At 32.6% G+C, this 24,773-nt stretch overlaps 2 protein-coding genes and 2 long non-coding RNA genes across 4 annotated transcripts; 2 read left to right on the plus strand and 2 right to left on the minus strand.

Moving 5' to 3' along the window:
• The first annotated feature begins 2,544 nt into the window (after window positions 1-2,544).
• LOC142607137 (uncharacterized) lies at window positions 2,545-4,574 on the plus strand. Its single transcript, XM_075778563.1, has one exon. The coding sequence runs from the start codon at window positions 2,910-2,912 to the stop codon at window positions 3,813-3,815; it is 906 nt and encodes a 301-aa protein (XP_075634678.1). The 5' UTR covers window positions 2,545-2,909; the 3' UTR covers window positions 3,816-4,574.
• A 10,719-nt stretch (window positions 4,575-15,293) lies between these two features.
• On the plus strand, window positions 15,294-17,431 carry LOC142606768 (uncharacterized). The gene is made up of 2 exons (XR_012839173.1): window positions 15,294-15,415; window positions 17,016-17,431. It is a non-coding gene; the product is annotated as an uncharacterized LOC142606768 (long non-coding RNA).
• Window positions 17,432-18,359: 928 nt separating this feature from the next.
• LOC142608091 (uncharacterized) lies at window positions 18,360-19,438 on the minus strand. The gene is made up of 2 exons (XR_012839426.1): window positions 18,592-19,438; window positions 18,360-18,497 (listed from the first exon to the last, which is right to left on the minus strand). It is a non-coding gene; the product is annotated as an uncharacterized LOC142608091 (long non-coding RNA).
• Window positions 19,439-19,887: 449 nt separating this feature from the next.
• On the minus strand, window positions 19,888-21,420 carry LOC142607384 (stress-response A/B barrel domain-containing protein At5g22580). The gene is made up of 2 exons (XM_075778844.1): window positions 20,930-21,420; window positions 19,888-20,313 (listed from the first exon to the last, which is right to left on the minus strand). The coding sequence occupies exons 1-2, from the start codon at window positions 21,112-21,114 to the stop codon at window positions 20,115-20,117; spliced, it is 384 nt and encodes a 127-aa protein (XP_075634959.1). The 5' UTR covers window positions 21,115-21,420; the 3' UTR covers window positions 19,888-20,114.
• Window positions 21,421-24,773: the final 3,353 nt, after the last annotated feature.

The raw sequence follows: 24,773 nt of genomic DNA on the forward strand, positions 1-24,773 counted from the left end.
ATTCTTAAAATAATAAAATAATGTTGTAAACAAAACAATTAAGATGATTGTTAATGAAATGCTGACATGACAGAATCTAGACCATTAAATCATTAAAGAGTGGTTAGGATTTAATGAACTCTACTTGGTAGAGTACCCTAGGAACTCTAGAGGATCTGAATCCGTAATTAGAGGGGATAAAAAATGTACTGGTCAACTATATCAATGCATTACATGTTTTTAGTAAAAATCGAGGGGGGCAATTATTGAAAATTATATCCAACTATTTTTTTCTATGCCAAAAATACAAAGAGAGAGGATTTTGGTAAAGTCAGGGGGCTATAGCCCCCTCCCCCTTCCCTCCACCCTAAGAGTCGACATTGTGGTAGAAATGAACCGAGTTAAGTGTTAAAAGTTTAAGATTATTCATTTAATTTTATTGCAACCACTTGTCGACCTCAACCTTATCATTAAACAATATTATATATTCAAGTTTAATTCATTCTCTTGAACAATCTTGACCTTATTCACAAACTACTTGGTTAATTAGTTTATTCTTTTTCTATATAAATAATAAAATTACTACTATTTTTTACACACATTCCCATATCTATGCCAATAATTAATAAGTAGTTGTTATGTGTGATTTTTTTTACTAATTGTCAAACATGATAAAAAAGTGAAAGTTAAACATGAGTTATAATGTGATTACGTGGCTGAACTTATAATAAAAAGTTCATCGAATTTTGTGTAGCCACTATTTTAATTTGATCATATCCCAATTTAAAAAATATATAATAAAAATGCTAGAAAAATGTGGAATTATTGCTCAATATAACTTGAGTTATCGATGGACGGGATAAAATTATTATAATGTATAGCTCTCTTATTAGTAGACATGTCATACCCAAAAAATAAAAATAGCGGGTATTATTTAAAGGATAAAGTTTGGGTACAAACTCTAACTAATAAAATTAACATAATTATATATTTTTAAAATTTAATCGTTGAATTTCATATTTTTTTTATTCTTAATATTCATGTTAAATTTCGTGGTAATTGGATGGAAACACTTAAAATTTAAATATTTGATTGATAATATAGCTATTGATTTTTGATATTTTGAAAATTTTACAAGCATGAAGAATAAAAAAAAAAAAAAATCTAATTATGAATTTGTCAAAATTCATATCCAATAAAAAGATATTGAGTAAAATTGTAACCTTATATTACAACTAGGTTTGTTGACTATTTTTTTCCATTATCTAATTTTACTCAAGTTGAATATTTTCTCCCACTTCAACTAAGAAAGTTATTAAGTAGTCCTAGAATATAGCTGTTGAGTTACTTCACACTAATAAATAAAAACCTTTTTTTTTCCTTAGAAAACAAAGAAAGTTTTTTAATAAAAAAAAATGACATAAGTTAAATTTTGTACTAGGTGGTTTGTATTTATTGGCATGGAGTATTATGTAATTTGTATTATGAAATTACATAATAATCGCACTTTATGTCTATTTGGTTACGCATTATTAAACCACACATTTTCAAATTATATTTTTACGAGGAATGCACAACTTTTTAAAATCACATTTTTACAAGTACATGTTTTTTCATTTCCATAAGCTGAGTAAGACGTAGCAAACAAACAATCTAATTTATACTCTAATGTTTTATTTCAAACAACATAGGATAATTCCAATTTCCAATTTATCGTGCCCAATTCACAATAGTTTGAAAAAAGTTTACCTCCAAACTTGAGTGTCTATTGTCAAAAGTATAAAGTTTAGCTCCAAAGTCCAAATTGGTTTGAAATTATTTTCCTCTAACTAGCTAGTAATTGCAGTTTTAGCCACTTGAATTTTTGTTTTTATTTTTAAAGAAGAGTCGCATGAGATTTTTAATGAATGATGTGAATTGTTTAAATGATATACATGAATAATTTTATAAATCCTCACTATTTTGGAGCAAAACTTTGTTATTGTCAAAATAGTGTTGTAATTTTTATTTGATATTGTGTTTATTACACACTGTTACACATAGTTGCATACAAACCTAATTTTTGAATTGGAACCGTAACTTAAAAGTCATAATTTAAAAAATGAGATGTGTAACAAGTATTACTCTTTTTTTTTTTAATTTTTGAATTGGAACCGTAACTTAAAAGTCATAATTTAAAAAATGAGATGTGTAACAAGTATTACTCTTTTTTTTTTTTCTCCGAGGAAAAAGTATAACTCTTTTTTATTTTATTGTATTGTAACAATTTTGTCAAAGTATTGAATAATTAAACCCAACAAAAAAGCACTCAATAACTTTCCCCCATTAATTACATTTACATCTTTTTTTTTTGGATAAGATTTACATTTACATCTTTGAACTAATAAATTTCTAAAAACCGAATATGAGGAAATTAAAGGCAAACATTATCATGTCACAAACAGTGCTGGGAATCAGACCAGGTCTAACTCCCTTTTTATGCCTTTTCCCTTTCAGTTACTTTTGATTTTTAATACGTGAAATGAACTGGCACAAGTGAATAAAGAAAACACAATAAACAGGAACCTTGAACATTTCTGCTTCTATCTTCTATTCTTTCCTCTCTCTCTCTCTCCTCATGGGCTGTAGAGTTTTTAAGAGTGAGAGAGAGAATCATATTTATTACATATGAGCCTGTCAAGAACTTGGTTTTCCTTGCCTTCTTCCATTTTATCTCCATCTGTGTTCTCTCTTTAGAAAAAAAAAAATTAACGAACCAAAGACAGTTCAAAAGTACCAAACTTTGTCCAACCTCCAATCTATATAATTCATTTCTTTTTAGGACAGCCCAAAAGAGAAGCACCCATTTTCTCCAAACCTCCAGATCTATCTGTCTGTTTAAAAAAGAACTGTCTTGTAGTTTCTCATTTCCTCAAAATTTGTTCTTTAAAATGAGAGACATAGTTTCTTGTTTCAGCGAAAACGCAGTAAGTGTGTCTAATCCTTCATGTTCAAGCTATTCAAACGCGGCTTGTATTAATCCAAGCCTAACCCCTTCAGTCCAAAACTCAGTCACTTGTGTTTACAAAATCACTCTCTCCACCCAAAAGCAAATCTTGGTCACAGCCACTTGGTGCAAGAACAATTCTTCTCAAGGCCTGAGCATGAACTTCGGCGATGGACCATCATCCACACCACCCTTCAGACTCAACACGAATTCAAGGCTATTCAGGAAGAAGAAGGGGAGCAAATTGATGGAATCTAATAACTCAAACATTGAAGTCTTCTGGGATCTTTCTAATGCAAAGTATGACACAGGGCCTGAACCTGTTGATGGGTTTTATGTGCTTGTCATGGTTGATTCAGAAATAGGCCTAATTCTAGGTGATATGGCTGAAGAAGCTGTGACCAAGAGGTTCAAAACTGCTACTTCTCTTGCGAAAGTCTCACTCATTTCAAGAAGAGAGCATTGCTCAGGCAACACTGTCTATTCAACCAAGGCTCAGTTCTGTGACACTGGCATTGCACATGACATTTTGATAAGGTGCAGTGGAGAAAATGATGGCTTAAGGTCACCAGTTTTATCGGTCAGCATCGATAAAAAGACAGTGATTCGTGTAAAGAGGCTGCAGTGGAATTTTAGAGGCAATCAGATCATATTTGTGGATAATTTGCTGGTTGATCTGATGTGGGATGTGCATGACTGGTTCTTTAGTCCTGCATCTGGATATGCAGTGTTCATGTTCAGAACAAGAAGTGGAATGGATAGCAGGCTGTGGTTGGAGGAGAAGTTGGTACAGAAAGACCAAGACAGAGTTGAGTTCTCCTTGTTGATCTATGCCTGTAAGAACCAATAAAGAAACTTATTCTTTTTTTTTTTTCCTTTTGCTTTTGATTTTGATTTTTTTTTTCAGACTTCCTCTTCGGTTTTTATGTTTCAATTTTTGCTGCTGTTTTTCCTTTCTACTTGAAAGGAATAGAGAATTATTCTTTTGTGATCATATATGAGAGAAGAAAGTAACTTGGAGTTGTATGTAGACTTGTAGAAACATAGAACAATTGGCTTGTTTTTGATGTCTTTCTAGTCTGTCTTGGATTCTTGGTGGTGCTGCAAACTGTTCTTGCTTTTTGGTACGTGATGGTTCTGGAACTTTATAAAAATCACACGCAAACAAATCTTAGATTGGTAGAAATTTTGTGAATGGGGTTGGTCTTTTACTCTTTTATATATGGTGGTTTAAACAATCAAAAGGTTAAAAGAAGATAGTCCAACGAGCTTTTGGGGATTTTGGAAGGTATCAAAGAAGATTTGCTGAAAGGGCAATTAGTTATAATGAAAGATGTCAATAATGAAGATTGGTTTAGCCTTATTAAGAATTTCCCATGGTCTTTTGCTGACAGTGCCCTCTTCTAAAGGTTGTTAAAATTTTCTTGCTTGAAAAACATGTTCATATTGGCAAACTGTTATAAGACAAGACAAGACAAGACAATATGAGGATTCATTTTTTGTTTGTTTATGTAAATAGTGTTTTTGGTGTTGTCGGGATGTGAAATTACAATTTTCTCTGTTGTTCCCCAAATTTTTACTTGAAGACCAAATCAATTATTGGTGTGAAAAAATTTCAGTGTACTCAGCAAATGCAAGTTTTAATGTAACAAATCAACCTTGAAGTTTTGTACCCTTTTGCTTTACTAAACCGAGCATGTGGAAACATTAGGGATTAACCTTCGAAGTTTGATTTAATAAAGCTTAGAAACAACATAGTTATGCAATGTAATGTAACCCCTTTAGGCACAAATTAAGCTTAGAAACTGTTTTTGCTTCAAAATTCGACATCCTGTTTTTGAACCCACAATAATGCCTTGGGTAGGTAGCATTAAGCCAAAGCTCTAACTGGCTTCATTTAAGTGCATTAAAGTGTTACAGAAAGAAAGTAAATATGTAGGTCTAGGAAGGAAAGAAACTTGACGAGGCCCTGGACAAGTTAAACTGTTAAAGTCTACTTTGGGAATGAGAGAGCTTGGACTAGCTAGGGTCAAATTCCTGTTCCTCTCATAAAACTTTGAACACACTTCTATGCCCAACTTAACTAGACCTCTTGATTATCAAAAAAAAAAAAAAAACTTATCTAGACCTCTTCACTCGGTCCTTTGTGGCTCACTCATTAGAACCCCTTGGTCCCCATTGTCTAAAAACCAGCACAAGCCCACAAGCGGAAACTAATGAATCATGATTGTGCGTGCACAAGCCCCGACACACCTTGGTTAGAAAAGGTCGCCTCTGAATTCTGATGTGACCACCAGAGTGAAGCCAAATTTAGATTTTTTTTTTCTTCAATTTATTTATATACTTTTGGTGGAGGACGAAAGATGGGGTTATTTTGATGCATTTAAATTAATTTAATTGATAAATTTTTTAATAGTTAAATAAAAGATTTGAGTTTTAATTTTTATCTACACAAAAAATTGATTAATGTTCTAATTTGAGAATGTCATAAGTTAAAATTCTCTCTTTTTCTCTCTCTATATATATATAACTCTATCAAAACTAAAAAGAGTTAGGGGTGAATCGGGTTTGGATTACTTATAAACCTCTCATTTGACCTAAAGATGTTGAATGAGAGATTCTCAGATTTATTGCAACTAAGGAATCGATTGAAATCAATCACATTGGTTTTGAGTGATCAATCGGATTTTGGACGAAATCAACTACAATAGAAACTTCTTTCTCTCTCTGAATTTCTCTATGTATTTCACACGTGAATTTGCTTCAACAAGCTGCTACTAGTGATTAAGAGAGAATGTGAAAGAAGGCGAAAATGTTAGGAATAAGGTCCATAAGGAAATTCCTAGAACCTATGGAAAATAGCCATGTCGCATAGGTGTCAGGCAAGTTGGGTGTATCGAGTGGGTTTTAATAAGGTGAGTTAGGTGTAACAAGTGGATTTTAATAAAACTCGCCACGAGTCTAAAATATTTTTTTTAACTATTGGGCTTGATTTCAATTGATCATTTCATTGAAATCGTTTGTTATCTTGCCAGGCTAGATGGTTTCCCTAGACCCATCAAATTTATGATCAACTCTAATTAGTATATAGTAGAAGTCATCCTAGGAATTTAAAAAGGAAAAAAAGAAAAAAAAAGGGCAAATCCCTTATGGTATGTCATGTTTAGCTCGATAATTGATAAGAGTGAGCATATTTGTCATTTCTTGAAATCTTCCTTCTAATTTTTAATCCTAATAGAAAGAATAGTGGTTAGATTGATGTTGTTTTCATATTCTTATGCTCTTTGATATTCTGAGGAAGATTGTTCTCTCATGGATAAGGTGTAAACCGCATATGGACCATGTCAAACCTCAAATTTGACGACAAGGAAGTTCATTTTGGTGTCAATTAGTAGGCAGGCCAATTGCCAAAGTCCTCTATATGCTCAACTATTATTGTAGTGGCAGTCAATATCATTATGCACAATAATAAATGGAACAAACTCTTTGAATGTGTTTGGATTCAAGGCTGCGTTTTGCGTTTTACGTTTCAAGCTTTTTTTTTTTTTTTTTTTTTCAAGCCGCAGATGTTGACCAGTCTTCCGTGAACAGTGCATCCGTGCACTGTTCATGGACCCACAAATTTCACTTTTCAGCCACTTTTTCATTAAAAATAGGTCCCGCGGTACTATTTACACATTTTAAAATTATTTTGCTACAGTGTTTTCAGTTTTCAGTTTTCAGTTTTCAACAATAAGTTATCCAAACGGACCCTTTGTTTCAAATTTCAAGTTTAAAGTGAACATTGGACAAATATCCTTGTAGCTTAATCTTTCTTTTTTATTTTTATTTTTATTTTTTATATAATGAGAAAACAATTATAAGTAAAATAAGAAATAAAAAAAATGAAAGCACTCATGGCTGCGCATGCTCGTTAAAAAAGAGACAATTATAATTGCAGTAGGCAACAATCTTAACCGGAAAAATTCATAACAGCATTGGGCAACATCATGAGTGGAACAGACTGATCAATTTTTTGCAGTCTTTGGCATTAAACGAGTCAAAGTGACTGAAAAAAAAAAGATATGGTGGGATTTTAAGGATTTGTTTGGTTGAAGAGTATTTCTTTTTGTTTTTTGATTTTATTTTTTTCTCCTTAACTTAAAGTTCACTCACACACAAACCAAAGATTACTAAAAACAGAAAAAGAAAAAGCCTCTAGATGGTCATAGTAGTTTTACTATTTAGCCGTGTGCCATCCATTTAAGCTTGGCCTCAGAGCCCAGACAATACGATTTCCCTTCTGAATGTAATTGTTGTAATGAGTATTTGACTCAGTGGGATTTGAATTTGAAATCCACTTTTGGTAATTGGTATTGAGTATATTGACATGTATGACTTGTCTTTGGTATAGAAAAATAAAATAATAAGGTTTTATGAACGTTTTTCATCATTCTGTATGACATTTTGTTAAGAAAAGCATTTTCCTTTTTCTAATGGAAAGTAGCTGATCCCTACGTAAAGATAATGGGAAATGGTGGAAAAAGAAAATCACATTTTTTTTATCTTGAACATGTCATTCAAAATGCCCCAAAGATTCAGCTCAGAATCAAGTCATTTCTAAACGCTTTGTAAGATTCAAACCTGAGTTCTTAACAATCACATGATCAATTAATGTATCATATAAAAAATTGCTTAACAAAAAGACTTGAAATTGTACCTTATTTGACTTGGACGAAATTGGGATTCTTCTAGCGCTAAAAGGTTGGTGTTTTTGCATTATGGTTAGGAAAACTTGGCCTTTGGGTTCAATTGATGGCATTCCTGTATTATACTATGCATCACGGCCTAATCTTTTCAATTCAAGGCCACCAACCTAGTGTTTGTTAGGACTTGGGTTTCAGGACAATCAGTTCTTTCTCCATAAGGACCACATATACATAACTTTCATAACTCCCATCATTTCTATTCCTTGTTTCTTGTGACTTACCTAATGTTTGGGTGTACCGCTCACCCAAGTCAAGTCAGCAAGCCAAAGGCAAACGCACCTAAGCCTACGCTAGAAAGGGTCTGAGCCCTAGCCCTTATTTTGGAAGAAAAAAAAAGGCGAAAGAGAGAAATGTGACCATCCTTAAGTGTCCAGGACAACAGGAAGAAAGATGACTCCTAACTAGTGAAAATTAAAGAGACTCGAACTCAAAACCAAAATCTTGTTGGCCTAAGGCCTGGCCACTAAACCACTTGTTGAATTGGTGAGAGCCTTAACTAGACTAAGAAAATTACAATTAAATGCATGTTTAACTAGGTAATGGGCAACTTTGCTCCAAAAAAAAAAAAAAAGTAATGGGCAACTTAAATTCTACCTGTATGAATTTACCTAAACAAAAGATTACAAACATGATTTTTATTTTTATTTTAGTTTGATAATACAATGAGAGAGAGAGAATTTGAACCCTACACATATCCGTTAAAAGTACAAAAGCATGACGACGATTAAGTTGCAAGGCTCAACTCAACGGTCTTGGCACAAACATGATTAAGATGTACTAAACTTCTAATATGAACCACTCAACTGCTACAAATCCCAGCTAGCTAGGCAAATTTGAGATAGCCACCGCTGCATCAGCTTTTAAATTGGCCGACTTAAACCCTTTGACTAATCACCAAATCAATTGCCCGTATTAAACCAAAGGCTTCAACTGTTTTTGCTAAGCGTCTTCACCCAAGCATGCATTAACAAATTCACTACCAACTGCTCTTGCTATAACTACTATACTTGTTTTCCTCTTGTCCCATGCAACGTCCACTTGAAATTTGTAATTTGTACTCTTTTTTTAATTAAAAATTAAATGTGTAATTTATACTTAATACTTACTTGTAATTAATACTGTTATTCTTTCACATGTGAAATTTATATTGTTATAAACCTATGAAATTTACAATCCATTGGAATGATATTTATCAGTAGAATATATCCAAAGAAACAAAACTTTGCCAATAGAATCAACTTTGCTTTGGTAACATTTTAAATTTTTTTTTTTTAAAGCTATAAGTTTATAACATTAAATGGACACAAATTAAACTAATCCAAAGTCCAAACTCTTGCATTTTTTTAATTATAAAAAACCCAGTACCTGTAGAGTACGAGTTACCAGAGTATTATAATAATAATAATAATAATAATAATAATTATTATTATTTTTTTGGGGAATCAAGTATAATTAAGTTAATAAAGAAAGATAGAGCTTCTTCTTTTTGTCGAATAAAAAAAAGGATTGAGTCACTTAGACCTATTATATATATTATGAATATAGCCTATTAAGGTCAAACTACTTTAATCATAATTTTTCGTAATATTTAAAAATCAATCAGGGAAGTAAAACAAAATCGATTGAGCCACTTTACCATGTAATTCTTTAAAATTTTATTACGTGGCGGGGTCAGCTCACATCTTTGTATTTCTCAAATGATAGATTTCAATACAATTATTTGCAACATCAATCATTTAGCAATGAACATCAGTCCACTAATCAAACCGCGCCAACTTTGCGGGCTTAGACCTTTTTTTTTTTTCCTTAACCTAACACTTTCTTCAAATCTAATGGGCCACCATTTCCAAAGTTGATGCTAAACTAGCTAGCTAGCTGTTCATTTTGCCTCCTTTCCTCTAAGATAAACAAACATCGCATAAGCATTCAAGTTGGATCTAGTTGGTGGAAGTTCACCAACTATGGTATGAAAAAAGATGGATTAGGTTTAGGTTGACTTAAATGAAGAAAAAGAGGCTGATAATCCAAGAGACATTTATAATATGATTTCAATTTTTCGTGCTAAGTGTTAGCAATGGATAGGAGCTTTTTTGTTGTTGTTGTTGTTGAGAGAGAGGGAAATGATAAGAGCTTATCACGTGTTTTGGCATTTCTTTTGGTCAGTTTGCACTTTGTGGTATTTTATTGTTAAAAAAAAAAAAAACCAATTTGGAAGAAACTTTCTCTAACTCTAATCCACTGCACGGCCGTTAAAAAGACCAAACATATACTTCTAGTCTTCTACTCATATGACTCATTTATAAATAGTTTTATACAGGGATGTAGCTATGCTTGGACAGGGGGGGCAAAGCAAAATATAAAATATATAAAGTTTGGTTTTGAATTTTCATGCTTTATTTTTGTTCAGTACTTCCATGCTTTTACAAAAATACACTTTTTTATTCAAATTTTTATTAAATTTTGATTCTTTTTGTGAGTTTTTGTCTGGATTCTAAATGATTTATGCAATTTATCTTAAAGTATTAGTATAAGATAATTGTAGCTTAAATGTTTGATAAAGTTCCCCAAAGAAGTTTGGGATAAAAACACACACACACACAAATATATATATATATATATATATTCTTTTATAAGTAGCTTGGATAAAAAAAACATGGTTGTCTTTGGGTTAATCTAGAGCTACGATATGAAGGTTTAGGTTATAAAAATTTTTTTAAGCATTTGAGTTTGAGTGTATCTAGCTCGCTTTACTTGAAATCCTAAATCCGTTAAATCACCACATAGTGAGTTGAAGGAGATTTCTCAAAACTTATTTGGAGGAAAACCTTGTCATTGATGAACTATTTTTGTTATAGTAAAGAAGTTCCAACATATATGAGTAACATGGTTAGGCTTATCTATACTATTATTAAGAAAATATAATATTTTTATAATTTTTAAATGGTACATGGTACCCTTACACATTATTTTAAAATTTTTGAATAATCCAAACTAATAAAGAAAATAAAAATTTCCAAACACCTAAAATTTAAGTCACATTTAAATTTAAATATATTAGAATAATTCCTTATGACTACATGTATGTTTCTTGGAGGGACTCAAACCAACCGAAAATCAAACTTGAATGAATTAATTTGAAATCACAAGGTCGGATAGTTAGGACATTCAACAGGGTAGTCAAGTGGACTAATGGAAAGTGATTCATATTATCATGAAAAGAAGAGCCAACAAGAGTATTGACAGATGCTAGATTTTTTATATGTCAATAGAGAAAATATACCATGTTACTGTATTACCAATTTAGCGTCTATTTTAGTGTTTCCTTTCTTATGTCAATGACATTCCCAACTACCACATATTTGAATGATTGATGGCCTGAGGGAATCCGATTACATAGAGGTCAAATCACACAAGAAGAACGGGTTTCCAAAGACCATTGGAGAAAGGAGAGATTTGAGAAGGGGGGGGGGGGGGGGGGAACCAGTATAAATAGGGGACTAGGGCTCAAGGGAAAGGTATGCAACGTAACTCCATATGGTCCATACAATATATGTTAACTTTAGCATTGGATCCTTCCCGACAGTCCCTTAAGAAATCTCCAAAATGGAACATCATGATCCTTCTATGTTCACAGGAATCCACAACAAAGGAAGAATTCAAGCCAAACAATCAGATTCATCAAATCCTTTACTCAATAGAGGTTTCCCAAAGAAAAGAAAACGCCACCATGCATCCACACATTTTTGATTACCAAATACTCGTACTTTGGACTATGTAGATAGAGGAGAATTATGTTGATATACTTTTCTGATAATGTCCATTAAAAAAAAAAAGAAAAGAAGACTTTTCTGAGAAAAAAAGCCTCTATTAATTATTAAAAAAAAAAAGCTTCTAAAGTCTAAACACTGCCTTGTGAGTGTGAAGAGATTTTGTGTTGTTGTTACTTGTTAGCCTTTTCACACCACAATCAGATACTCTCTTTTTGTTTTTTAAGAAATTAAACTATATTTTTAGAAATATATAAGTATAGATAAGGAAGGCATGGAAGAGTTGTATTCCAATAATATTTTTAGGGATTGACGATTGAGTTTACATAAACACTTTATTTTGGTTCATGTTTTTGTTTTGATAAATACAATGTGGCATCTAGTTTTTATAAACTTGCTATTTTCACTAGATGCAAATCCACACATTATAATTATTTTATAAGAATGTAACCTAAATTTTGTAGGTTAAATAGTGCATGTGTTATTTAAAAATATTTTCTATTTTAAAAGTTTTATGTAATGGAATGTATACTATATTTTGCATTCAACAATACACACACATAATATTTAAATTACATAATTATTGTAAGGTCACGATTTGCACCCAAACCCAAAAGTAAGAATGGAATAGGCCCAAAAAACCCAATACAATGAAATTTGTAGAGAGTGGGCTTGAAATCTAGGTTCTAGTGGAGTTAAATAACAAAAATGATGGGCTAGATTGCAACATCATATACGTTTGATCATTTATGTAACAGAAATCGTCCTCGGACTCAGGCCGAAGATAATGGATCTTAGCTTTCACTCTTTCAAAGATATATTACAATCATGGGTGCTAATGTGTACAATGTTTTCTTTCTTTTTTCTTCGATCTCCCTCCTGAATGTCTTCCTTCACCTTTTATATCATCCCCCTTCTTCTCCCCATCTTCTATGTATGAATCAGATTACTGATTTAAATACTTGTCCCATCAACCTATCCATTAAGTCTTTGGAGGCAGCTGTAAGGCTGAACCCTGATGCTCATACATCACTTCCCCATTAATACAGTTAGAGAGTTAGTTACAGAGCATTCGATGCGGTGGTAACAGCTTTATCTTAGATATTTCATAGCCCTTTTTCTTATCTTGTACATCCACCATGCCTACCCTTACTTATAGGATTTCCTAGAATATTGCCTTTGGACGACAGACAACCCTCTCCTACCTCGGCTTTACATAGCCGAGGACATGCTCTTCCTTGGACCACCTTCTTGAATAACCTTGATTAGACCTAGCTTCTTTATCCATCAATATTGCCTTTTGGGTTGATATTCCCACATCCTTGGAACATTCAGTGTCCTTGGATTGGGCCTCTAGCCTAACACCTATTCCTAGGCCCATTGACCCCATAATTATAATATTGTTTTATATAATTGGAAAAAAATGTTATTAAATGACTTTTCTTTTATATATAAAATATATCATAATCAGCTGACTAATTTAAATATATTAAAGAATATTAAAAAAATGTACACCCCTATTCCATAGAATACATGTAATATGTTACATTAAGTTTAAATTATTATATAAATTTAAATTCTAGCATTTTTTTTCCTTTCTTTTCAAATATAATTATAAGCTTATATTATTATAATCAGAATTTTAAGGTAACATTTTGAATATTTATCATTTTTTTTTGTTTTTTTTGGGGCCCATATATATATATATATATCTCTAAATTTTAATTCCTATTTTGTTTGCATTTTTTAACCAAAAACTAGAGAGTTTGGCCAAAATAAAATAAAAATTTTATATTTTTGAACCAAAAAATTAAGAAAAAAGAAAAAGAAATTTTGAGCCCACATTGAAAATTTAATCTACAAAAGGCCCAATTAGTTCAAAATGGTCCAAATAGACTGAATGGAACTTATTGCAGTGAAGTAGACCGAATATATTGAAGTAGACCAAATTAAACTGAAATAGCACAAATGGACCGAATTGGACTGAAGTTGATTGAATGAACAAAACTTGACCAAAAATGGACCAAATAAAATGAAATGCTAAGCTGATATGGTTCAAAAAGAGCATAACAACCAGGGACGAAGCCAGGATTTTAAGTTAAGGGGGGCGACTTTGACCTCTAGTTTGGCAGCTTCTTAGTCGTGGAGTTTTTTTTTTTTTTAGTTTTTAATGTGTGCATTTGCTAGGTAAAGACAAAATTATTCTATTTAAAACTTTTTAATGGGCAGTTATTTATTTGAGTAAAATTGGTTAATTAGACTTAATTTTTTTTAGCTTTGCTATTGGTGATTTTTGTTGTTGCACAAATGTTTTTGGGCTAGTATATGTTGTTTTAGATTTTAGATCTATAAATTTTTAATGGCCTTTAAAATGAGAAAAGTGCTAGAAGTATATTAATGATATAGTGAGTGATTATTGATAAGTAAAAAAGTTATGCAAGTAATAAACCCAGATGCGAACCAATAAGAATTTGTACCTCAACAGTTTATAAAAATATTGTAAATAAGTTTGTATCTTTAACGTTACTCTAAAAAGATTCAATAATATTGTTAATGGGATAAAATGTAATTTTATAAAACAAAATTGCTAAAATTAATACATATATATATAATTTTTTTTTTTTTAAATTAGGGGGGGCCACTGCCCCCCTTGGTCAATGAATGCCTCCGTCCCTGATAACAACAATCAACTTTTATATATTATATTGATGTTTACCATGTTGGAATTTTCCATACATTACGACAAACATTATTTTGACACATAAGAACAAAATGTTAAAGAATGATAAATTTAAAAGGTTAGATCATTTTGAAACATTGGCAAAGGTTGAGGTTGAGGACCAAAACAGCAATCAAACCTTATTATTATATCTAGACACTTAAAGCAACACCAATTTCATCTGAACCACTTTTGTTATCCTTATGCCACCCATCACAACTGTGGCTTGGCTCGTTATTCTATCATTTTCTAGGAGAATGGCTCATGAGCTTGACGTTTTGGTTGATGAAACCTGATGACATGACATGACAAATTGACAATGAGTGGCGTACAGAGTTACCGGGTGTGTAGTTGCAGATTGCTACATGCACTAAATGAACATCGTGTCCTCTAGGCAATTCTTCTATATTTATATATATATGCATGCGGTCAAGGCTTCGCAGTTAACAGTCACTGTTGCTGTTCATACTGTGGTTTTCCTTTTTGGTGGGTAGTTTGCCTGTGAGGACTGAGGAGTAAGCAACTATGAACTATCATTGTCAATGCAACGAAACACATTCCGGGGAAAGAAGCCTTGGCCTATGCTATAATTTTCTTTGGGGAAAAGGCATTCTCGCGTGTAGTTCACTATTTCTGTCTTTATCTTTGTAACAAACCAATTTTCTCTTTTATGTTTGGGAAATAAGGATATATCTCTAATCCGTTGCCTTTTTAGTTGAATCCATTAATGATTACAAATGCAATCTAAAATAATAACTGTGTAATTTTCAACTTTTTCTCTTTTTTGTAGTATACAACTGATAGTTTTTTTCAAAAATTTAGTTAAATTTAATTGAGAAAGTAATAAATTAGAGGTATTTACTTATTTCCCAAATATAAAGGTAGAAATTAGTTAATTTCAAAGATAGGGGGAAAATTATGAAGTACACCAAATTAATTTCAAAGGCGTAGAGCTAATTCAGAAGCTACTTTTTTGTTGGGCCTTGTTTGGTTCTAGCCCATAAGGGCTTATTAACTTCTTTTCGGCCCAAATTCTCAAGTTGCTGACATAAAAATATACACAGAAACTAGGATAATACAATGTGAACTTTTCTTCCTCCTATTATTATGGATATAGAAACTTATTAAATTTCAAAGGTTTTTTTTTTATTTTTTTAAACTAATTGTGTGAAAGATTTTTTTGGGGGTGATGTTGGGTTTTGTAAAGCTCGTTCAGGTAATTTGTATTTTCTTAAAGTTTGTTGTGCAAACTCAAGTTGTATGGTAAAACTTCATATTAAAAAAAAAATAGTTGTATGGTAAAACTTGACTAGAAAACAATTGTAACTGGTTGATTATATTGGATTGTTTTAGAGCTCTCTAGTGAACGTAGGCTTAGAGCCGAATGAAGTGAATCTTGTGTGCATTGTGCATGCATTTTATATGTTTGATGATTTGTCTATTAGATTCCATATTATATAGTTTACTAGTTTAGCTCTGGTATTTGTTATGGCTAACTCCCATTACCTTTGTGTTGGTAAATTCACACTTCAAGTATTGGTTGATATTTTGCTTTTACCACTAAGTGGATAGTTTTTCACAATAAGTGGTAACAAAGCTAATGATGGTGCGGGGCAAAGTTATGAACGTATCTATTACATTTGGAGCGAGGGCAAGGTGAAGGACGAGGTGTATTAGTAACAACACATACAAATTAGCACAAACACCAACAAATGAAATAATTGAGTGAATTCAGAATTCATTTGATTTTTTTTTACTATAATACTATAACCTTTTGCCAAGATCTTTGTAACTCAATTGATTCACACATTCTAATATTTCCAAAGGAAACATCCAGATTCAAAACCCTCCTCCCCCAATTATCAAATTATCAAAAAATAAAATAAAATCTTAATACAAAAAAAAGACGCTTCCATGGATGGTTATGGGAAGTTCATTAGTGATGCGCGGTGAAAAAGAAAAGGCCATAGGTAAGAGGGAGCTAGTTAGACTTGTTTGATATATAGAGAGGTCTTTAAGCTCACAAAGAGGCGCAACACTCACATGTGAGAATGAGATTGTTAGGAATAAACGAGTGAATGAAAGTCCCACATGAAAAAGAAAAGTAGTTGAGATATTAATATTAACATATATGAATCCAAATCAAGGGTGTCCTTGTATTTTAAAATAAGTTGGCTTTGAAATTGCCACTATTGTGGTATACTTATTTCTGAAAGTAATGGTTTTGGATCTCTTTCTAGTTCAGACCAAAAAAAAAATTCTTAGTGGATTTTTCTTTGCTTAGAATACAGTGAACTGATGTTTTTAACTTAAGATTCTTAGTTGATATGAAGATAACGTCAGTCTTTTCATGTGACTTTTGTAGTTTCATGTGTGGTTTGCATTTTGCATATATGAAGAGGAATCAAAGTCTCGTGTTTTCTGCTTTTCCAGACTCCCTGTTGCCCATGAAGACAGACATGAACACTGTTTTTGACTAGACATAAAATCTCCCTTTGTTTACTGTCTTTTGACTAGACTTGAAATCTCCCCTTGTTTGGTTGTATTTAGTATATGAGATAAATTACGTGCTTTGCAGAGATTTTAAAACCTGTTGACGACTTCATTTGAAGTCAACAAATTAATTTGTAGCACCTTATAAATTATAATGACTTAATGATGGCCTGAAATTTTGATCTATGGCTAGATCATTTCGATAATTTAAAATCCCCTCATGTTTATTCTTTGGTTTTTGAAGTGAAACTGAAAATTTTACCCTTTGATTTTATTAACCTTAAATGTCTTTCCCATAGCTGTCTAATTGCTGCTTGTTGCAGGCCTTCCAAATTATATGATGCTTCCTTCATGATAACCATCACCGAAGTTCATGTCTAGGAATGGATACACAAGTGATTATTATTTGTCAATATAATTGCCCCATTTTGGAGGACACACTACCAGAAAATAAAAGCTGCTTACCAATCTTCTCTCCCAAACTGTGCAAAAGTGGGGGTTTTGTACGCTGGATACAACCTACTAGCCCAATTCCGTGCAAAAGTGGGGGTTTCGTGCATTGCATACATCCTAATAACCCAATTGTGACAACGAGGTATTGGAGAACAAAATGAAAAGCACAATAATGGGCTTTCTATCTTCATTTTTTTGTAGTTCTAAATACATGTGCATGCTTTTTATCTGTTGGCTATGCTAAACTACGTTCCAGATTTAACATGAATTTGGTTTTTGAGTTTTATCACCCTTGTCTCTCTCTCCATCATGTTATGAGTTTATTGAGTATCCTATTTTTTTACTTGATCACAATGAAAGGTTTTTAGTATTTAAGCAACAAGATGCTATCATTGATTAACAGCAGAACTGCCGATTGATTTGCTTTACTGCTCTTCTGCTTAACATTTTCATGCAAGATGCAAGGCACAACTTTAACTTTGGGATAGTTAAAGTTGTTATTCCTATTCTTCAAGGACACTTGGTATTGTTCTTGGATATTAACATTTACACCAATTATGGACTGAAGTGGCTTATGTAATAGACTAATCGTTCTGCTTAGATAGATGCTGGTCCGGAATTAGCCATTGGGTTTGTGATATGTGTCTTGTTTGTAGTTTATGTATCAAAGATTCTTGGTCTAATTGGAAACTGATATTAACATAATGCCAGCATGAATAGCGTTTGACAATAAATGTGGAATTTTTATCTAATTTAAAATTTGTTGCTCCAATTGTAATATTGAGGTTTAGTTGTGTGATCCCATCACTACTTTGATTTTCCAAGTAAATGTGCCATTTGCATGATTACTTGACACATTTTCCTTTGATTCTAGACATAGAGCAACCCCTTCACCAATTTATATCTCAAATTTGTTATTCTCTGATCCAATCTGGTGTGGAATATATTTGTCAATAAATTTACCCCTAGATCCGATCTTTTTATCATCTATTGGCTTTATCTATTATCCTTACCGAAGTGAATATCTAAATGATGGCCCACAAATTGAAACATCATTTTGTATCCCTGTTCATTGGTATAAGATCTGTGGATGATTTTATTTTAGAAGAAAAACTAGTTTGGTTAGAATAGATTTGTCATAAATAGGATAGCATTCAAAGCGTGATTAGACAACAATGACAAGAGAAAGAGGAAAAGATAATAGGCTTTTGCCATGACTTTGAATATTCAAATTGTGTATTACTTCCTTTATATAACAAAGAAGAAATCGATCACAAGGATCAAAGAAAGCAAAGAGAAGATGACATTACCAAAGGGGTCCACGGTTCTGCCCATAGAGATGACCTTATCTTCTGCACAATCACCATTTAAATCACATGACATCATGTACTGCAAAAATTATGGTAAAACCAAATCAATTAACATTAGAAAGACCAAGGCACTTACTACACTCTTTTGGGTGGCATATGCATCTCAATCCAACTCCACAATTGCCATTAGGCTTCTCACACTCATTACAGAGATTGGGTACATGATCAGGAATGTCATAGGAAATCCTTGTCCCCAACTCATATTTTTTGTAGTTGTCAGTGTCACCTGCCAAAGATCTATGTAACTGACTGTAATGTGAGCAATTTAAATCTTTTGGATCAAAACCCATGTCGAGCTTTTCAAGATCATCAAGAAGTAAACATGAACGGTGAACCTGTGGTTGTTCTTGTGATTGAACTTTACAAGATGCTCCACATGCATGGAAGCTACTGCAATTTTGGATAAAGTGTGACATGGGGTGTCTTCTGTTTGAGCAGTTGAAGAGAAGAAGTGAGTTGGGCAGTGGAGGAGAAGGAAAACCAGCTGAGAGAAGTAAAGGAGAGATATAGTGAACTGAAGAAGAACATGGAGGGTGAGAGATGGTGACGAATTTTGTGGTGTAATTGATGGAAGAGACTGGAAAAAGACCAAGAGAGGTTCTAAAGTATAACTTGTGGGATTTGCATTGGATCATTTGGTGTAATAGAGATGACTGATTGGTTGAATTTGAATTCAAAAAGGGTGCTTGAATTCGGATTTTTCCACAAAAGCTTGTAGGAGCATCTCTAGCTATAGAAGTAGTGAACAATAAATTAGCTATGAGAAGGAGAGGTTTGAGAAAATGGAGGGTCTTGCATGTCTGCATTTTCTTTCCTTGTATTGATCTTTCAAATTATGAAGAATATTACAGGGATGGGGGTCTTTGATTACCATAGGAAACAGTATAGATAAAGGTAGAAAACCAAGCATCTACTTTTAATCTGATGAGGGATATTGCTCTGTCTAGTATGAATTATTCCTTGCTGGTTGCTTTAGTGGACTTTAGCTTAGCATGTTAAAAAAAGTCTATTATTTCCTTTTGCCATTCTCTTTTCCCAGCCTTTATTAGATTCTCTTTCTCTATGTGGTGAGATGATTTTCTCAAAATTTATAAACATAAATTGCACTTTGTCCCTCTTTGTCATAGATGCCTCTAACTTTTCCCCCCTTTTTCCTCATAATTGTGAATCACTCAGTGATATTGAAGAAGAAATATAGTGGCAGGCATTGCGGTTAAGGTGGGACCTCGATTTGGCTAAGCTTTTCTTGTATTATCGGTAACAACTAAACAATAGCTAATTTGAAGCAACAAAGTCAAAAAGCAGGTTTATCGTTTTTTAATTAGGACCCCATGTTGAGATTAGTAATTAAGAAAGGACTTGAGTCTGAAAGGGTACCAAATCCAAAAATCACGTTACTTGTCTACTTGTGAAATTGCAATACAACTGTAACACAGATTCATAGTACAAGCTGGAAACGTGGTCATTCTGAGTAACCCATATCCCATAATTAATCATCCTAGCAAACACATATGGATGCAGACAAAAATAAGCAGATACATTACAAGTACTATTTCATGGGGTGCCTTAATTATTGTTTACAATGGTTCTTCTAGATGATCATTTTGGTGCCTTGGCAAGAACAGCTGGGAAATCAAGTAGCACAATCTTCTCAATAGCTGCTGAAAATGTTGCAGAGAACTCAACATGGTTAGGATGACTGACAAATGCAGTGAAGTCCTCCTTCTTGTTGAATGTCATCAAGAAGGCATGAGTGAAGCCCTGTCTTAGCATCTCTTGGCTTTCAATGTCTTGCCCCCTGTTAAGAATAAGAATACTTCTGGCGGTCTTAATGATATTACTACTAAATAAAATGAACAGAAAATCAAATGAAATGTCCAAAATATGGCTTAGAGGCCCAAGGACTCAAGCTTCTTCTTAACTGTAACTTGGTGTATAGGGTGTGTATATAGTGTTCTTTTTCAATCAAATATTAGTTACCACAAGGCCAAATATTTCTTCTATTCTCTCATTCTTAACTTTTTTTGGTTAATCGAAAAGAGAGAGGGTTTAAGCATGTTCCTGTTCAAGATTCAATAATTTCTTCCATATCTTGCTAACAATGTTACAGCTTGTTACAAGTTCTGCAGGCAGATTGTCGTTATTGAAATAAAAAGACGTGTTGGACTATCCTCCTGTCCCTTGTTTAATGTCAATAGAAGATTATCAAAGGAAAAAAAAAGAAAAAAATCTTATTACAAGTATATTGAAGCTCTAACATAACTCTAGCATGAAAGAAGATTATTTTTGCTAGGTAAATAGGGGGAGGTGGGATTTGAACCTCGAATACAAGAACTACAAAGGGTGTTAATATCATTGGATTATCACTGGAATCTCGATAAAAAAAGAAATTAATAAGAAGAGAAAAGGTTTACCATTCGAAGGACTTGACAGCATCGATATCAGAAACCAACTTCTCCATCCCTTTCAAAACCTCCTCCACCATCACACCTTCCTTGAACTTAGCAATCACCAAGTGCTTAAAATCCCCCATGTTTACTGCACTTGAAGCACCCCTGAACCAAAAGGTTAGCCCCAAGTCCAGTTTATATATACACATAACGTGCTCATTATTTGAGTGTCAACTTCCACAGTCCTATCTGTTTACTGTCACAACCCATGACACATTTTACCATTCGTGTTGGCAGCAATCAATCACTAAGGGAGCCAGCCCCTCCTTTCTTGGACAGTATCTATTACTCAATATTTGGAAAGGTACAACTTCATGGGGCTATAAACGCACTAGTCAGCAACTTCTTCGCTTAACTCCACATCTAAATTGTCTAATGCCATTGTCGTAGCCTTAGTTTTGGCACATGAATGGGGTCCCTGATGTCGATTCTTTTTTTTTTCCTTGAAGTTCGAATTTTCTACTGGCTTTATTTAAATGGGCCTGATCATTACATGACAGACCCTTATTTATTCTTTTCATTACCTTTTTTTAATCCTATGATATCTAGAATTAACGCAATGCTTATTGCTGGCCTTTTCTCCATGTCCTTGCCATGTGCTTCAAGATATATTATTGGACTTTTAATCATGGTTGGCATATCACTTCTTATCTTTGAGGAATCTTAACTATGGCATCAGAGATGGAACAATGTCAGAAAATTTGTAATTTTATATAATCTTCTGGTGCAAAAGAGTAGTTTAGAGCTTAGTTCACATTGTGATGCACGAATTTCAATCACCCAATTTGCAGCAAGACTTTTAAGTGAATTTGTTTAATATAAACTCTCACTTAAAAAAAAGAAGAAAAAAAATTGAGAATAATATAGAAGGGATGTGTTCCAAAAAAAGAAAAGAAAAACTAAGCTCAATTTCATCCCTAAACATTAAAACTCTCTGAAATTCATTATATATATATAAAGAAAACTCTCTATTAGTGAAATAGAAGAGATGCGTTCATGTTAGAAACTGAGAAGAATATAGGATGACATTCAAAGTGGGCATGTACTTCTATATACCTGATCAGTTTAAGAGTAACATTCGAGAGTTTTCATAGTGTTTACAGAGTATTATGAGACTTAGGTTATGGGTTATACTTGCATCACTTTGGTCGTGTGCAAAATAGTCGAGGAAATGTTTTGTTTGGGTTATACAAGTTGGAATTTAGAACGGGTTTGAATTTGCTAGTTTGCGTGTAGGCTAGGTTTGGACAACATGGAACATCTTGAAGTTCCTGTTTGATAGTACAGTTTAGGCCAAGAGAGATATGTCAAAAAACCTATTGTTAAATTTCTGCTGCAAATTGTCTGCTACTTACAATTCAATTATGGAAAACTGATGTACTCTTAAATTCCATTTTTCCCATTGATACTTTCACTAAAATTACTGTTTTGGATCTTCTTTTTCTTCTAAAAGCAGTAAATCATCAAAACTATCAATGTTTCCGCAAAACAGTTTTTTGGAACTTAGCCCAAAGCTGTTTTCCATCCAGTGAAGTGGTCTTTTGGTATAATACTTATCAAGCCAAATTCTTGCCAAAAATTTAAAATTATTTATTCATGTTATTAGCTGCCTTATGAATTCAAAAAAAAAAAGAAGGGCCTTAGTAAGTCATTTGCAATTAATGAATTTTTACAATTTGAGCAAGTTGTATCAAAGTTGGTAAACTTGATTAGAATTTTTTTCACCCATATTCAATTAATTTTCTTCTATTTCCATAATAAATGTCTGTTCAAATCTTAATTCATCTAGTTTAGTTGCAATTTATGTGAGTTTCAGTTAGTTCAACTGGTAAAAATTCATTATCATCAAATAAAATAAATGAATTTTGAACATTATCTGCACCAAAAATCAATTAGCATGTTGAACTAATAATTAAAAAAAAAAAACTATCGTGAAGTAAACGCTATTTGATAGAAATTCTGTCCAAACTATAAAAACAATAACAAAAAATCTGCAACTTATTATAGACCTTATAGTCCTTATCTAATTAAGATGAGTAACCATGATATGGGTCACTTTCACAATCATTTAAGTTTACCAAGTAACTGGGGTGAAACCTTTTCCCTTCTATGTTTTCACCACACCGACCCTACCCTTTTTGCATTGCCGACAGAATCAGCAATTCCTTCGTGCATGAAAAAAAGTTATGCCCCACTATTACTATATGGTCAATCCCAAAATCCATCTACCCTCTTCGGTAGGGACTGTACCAGCAGCACCGGCCACTCTATTTGGATTTTGGACCGAAAGCAAAGGGTAGGTTTAGGACAATTGAGTGCAGACAGTCTACACTATCACTATGCTGACACTTTAACCAACAAGTTTGCCTCAATTATTTTGGCGTTTCAGAGAATCAGTCACCACTCATCAATGACTCCTATAACCAACAAAACATAAAATTCTTTTGAATGACATTAACCTTAAAAATGCATGCATGTGCGTCTATATATATATAATATAAGGTTCTACTAATGTATATCTCAAGGTATAAATTAATAAACTATTTTAGAAACATTTTTATGAAAAAATTACTAACTTTTTTTTTTAATAGTTTTTTCGGTTCCCTGTAAAATATTTCTAAAAATAGATGATTAATGTATACATGCCTGTATAACCAAACCTATATATATATATATATATATATATATATAAAATCCATTCTTATAATGGAGTTTAAGATCGATGGTAAGATTAAAATGGTAGATTGCATCCATTTTATCATAGAAATCATCTTTAATATTTTATTCCTTAAATTCTCTATTTCGATGTAAATATAGTATAATTTATTTTCTTATACAAAAGAAATACTTTAATAACTAAGTTCATATAATGATCAAAAGTAATATAACTCAATCGATACTTTCTTGTGTTTACGACAAAAATGATTAAGGTTTAAAATTTTCATCCCTCTACTATTAAGTTATATATATAAGCAAGCTCACATACACATAAGTATGACCAAAGTTTATTATTTACATTTAAGTACTTTATGCGATCCTTTCTATAAAAAAAAAGGGTACTTGTGAGATCCATAAAACAAAAGAATGGATCCCCATAAAACAGACTTAAGCAAAAAGTTTTGAAACCATCAAACCAAACAATTACATCTATTATACTGAGTGATTGATTGAACTTGAGTTTAAGAAATGAAACAACGATATCACAAAACCAATTTGAATTTATGCTAGAATAATCTATTGTGGAAACTATTTTCCTAATTAGATGCCTAATGAAAAATTCTAGAGAGACCCATAAAGATGACCATATAGTTTTTACTGACCTTAAAGCGTATGAGAGAGAGAGAGAGAAGTGTCCATTATGCTAGCATGATCACATGCTTTTGATTCTAGGCCCGAATTTTAAATTACAATGTTATTTGATCTAAGAATTTATTGGGCTCTACTTGGAGAAGATTCTCTCCGTGTTCTGATGGCAGAAATATTTGAAGGCCCAAATTTCTCTCCCCTTTTCGGCCTTTACAATAAATTTCTTTATCAAAAGAAAAAAAATCTTTGGTATATTTTTTTTCTGGGAAATATACTCATGTATGTTTGAGATCAGATCAAGGATTTAAACTCTCATAGTCTCTTCCACCAACCCATACTTATTGGCCCAAATGTCATTGGAGTGAGATGTTAACGAGTTAATTGGATGACACACGAATGGAGCCAAGACTTGAAATATGGGGCGGCTTTACTGCTGATTACGTGTAGAGTTTTGGCTTTTAGCTTTGTTTGCTTAACTGCTAAAGGATTGAGCTGTTTATTT

The sequence above is a fragment of the Castanea sativa genome, chromosome 8 (genome assembly GCF_040712315.1).
Source record: "Castanea sativa cultivar Marrone di Chiusa Pesio chromosome 8, ASM4071231v1".
Classification (NCBI taxonomy): domain Eukaryota; kingdom Viridiplantae; phylum Streptophyta; class Magnoliopsida; order Fagales; family Fagaceae; genus Castanea; species Castanea sativa.

Coding starts and splice junctions, on each gene's coding strand:
- LOC142607137 (XM_075778563.1), top strand. CDS start 2,910: ATGAGAGACATAGTTTCTTGTTTCAGCGAAAACGCAGTAAGTGTGTCT.
- LOC142607384 (XM_075778844.1), bottom strand. CDS start 21,114: ATGTGTATATATAAACTGGACTTGGGGCTAACCTTTTGGTTCAGGGGT. Junction 20,314..20,929: donor GCTGTCAAGTCCTTCGAATG/GTAAACCTTTTC, acceptor TATTCTTAACAG/GGGGCAAGACATTGAAAGCC.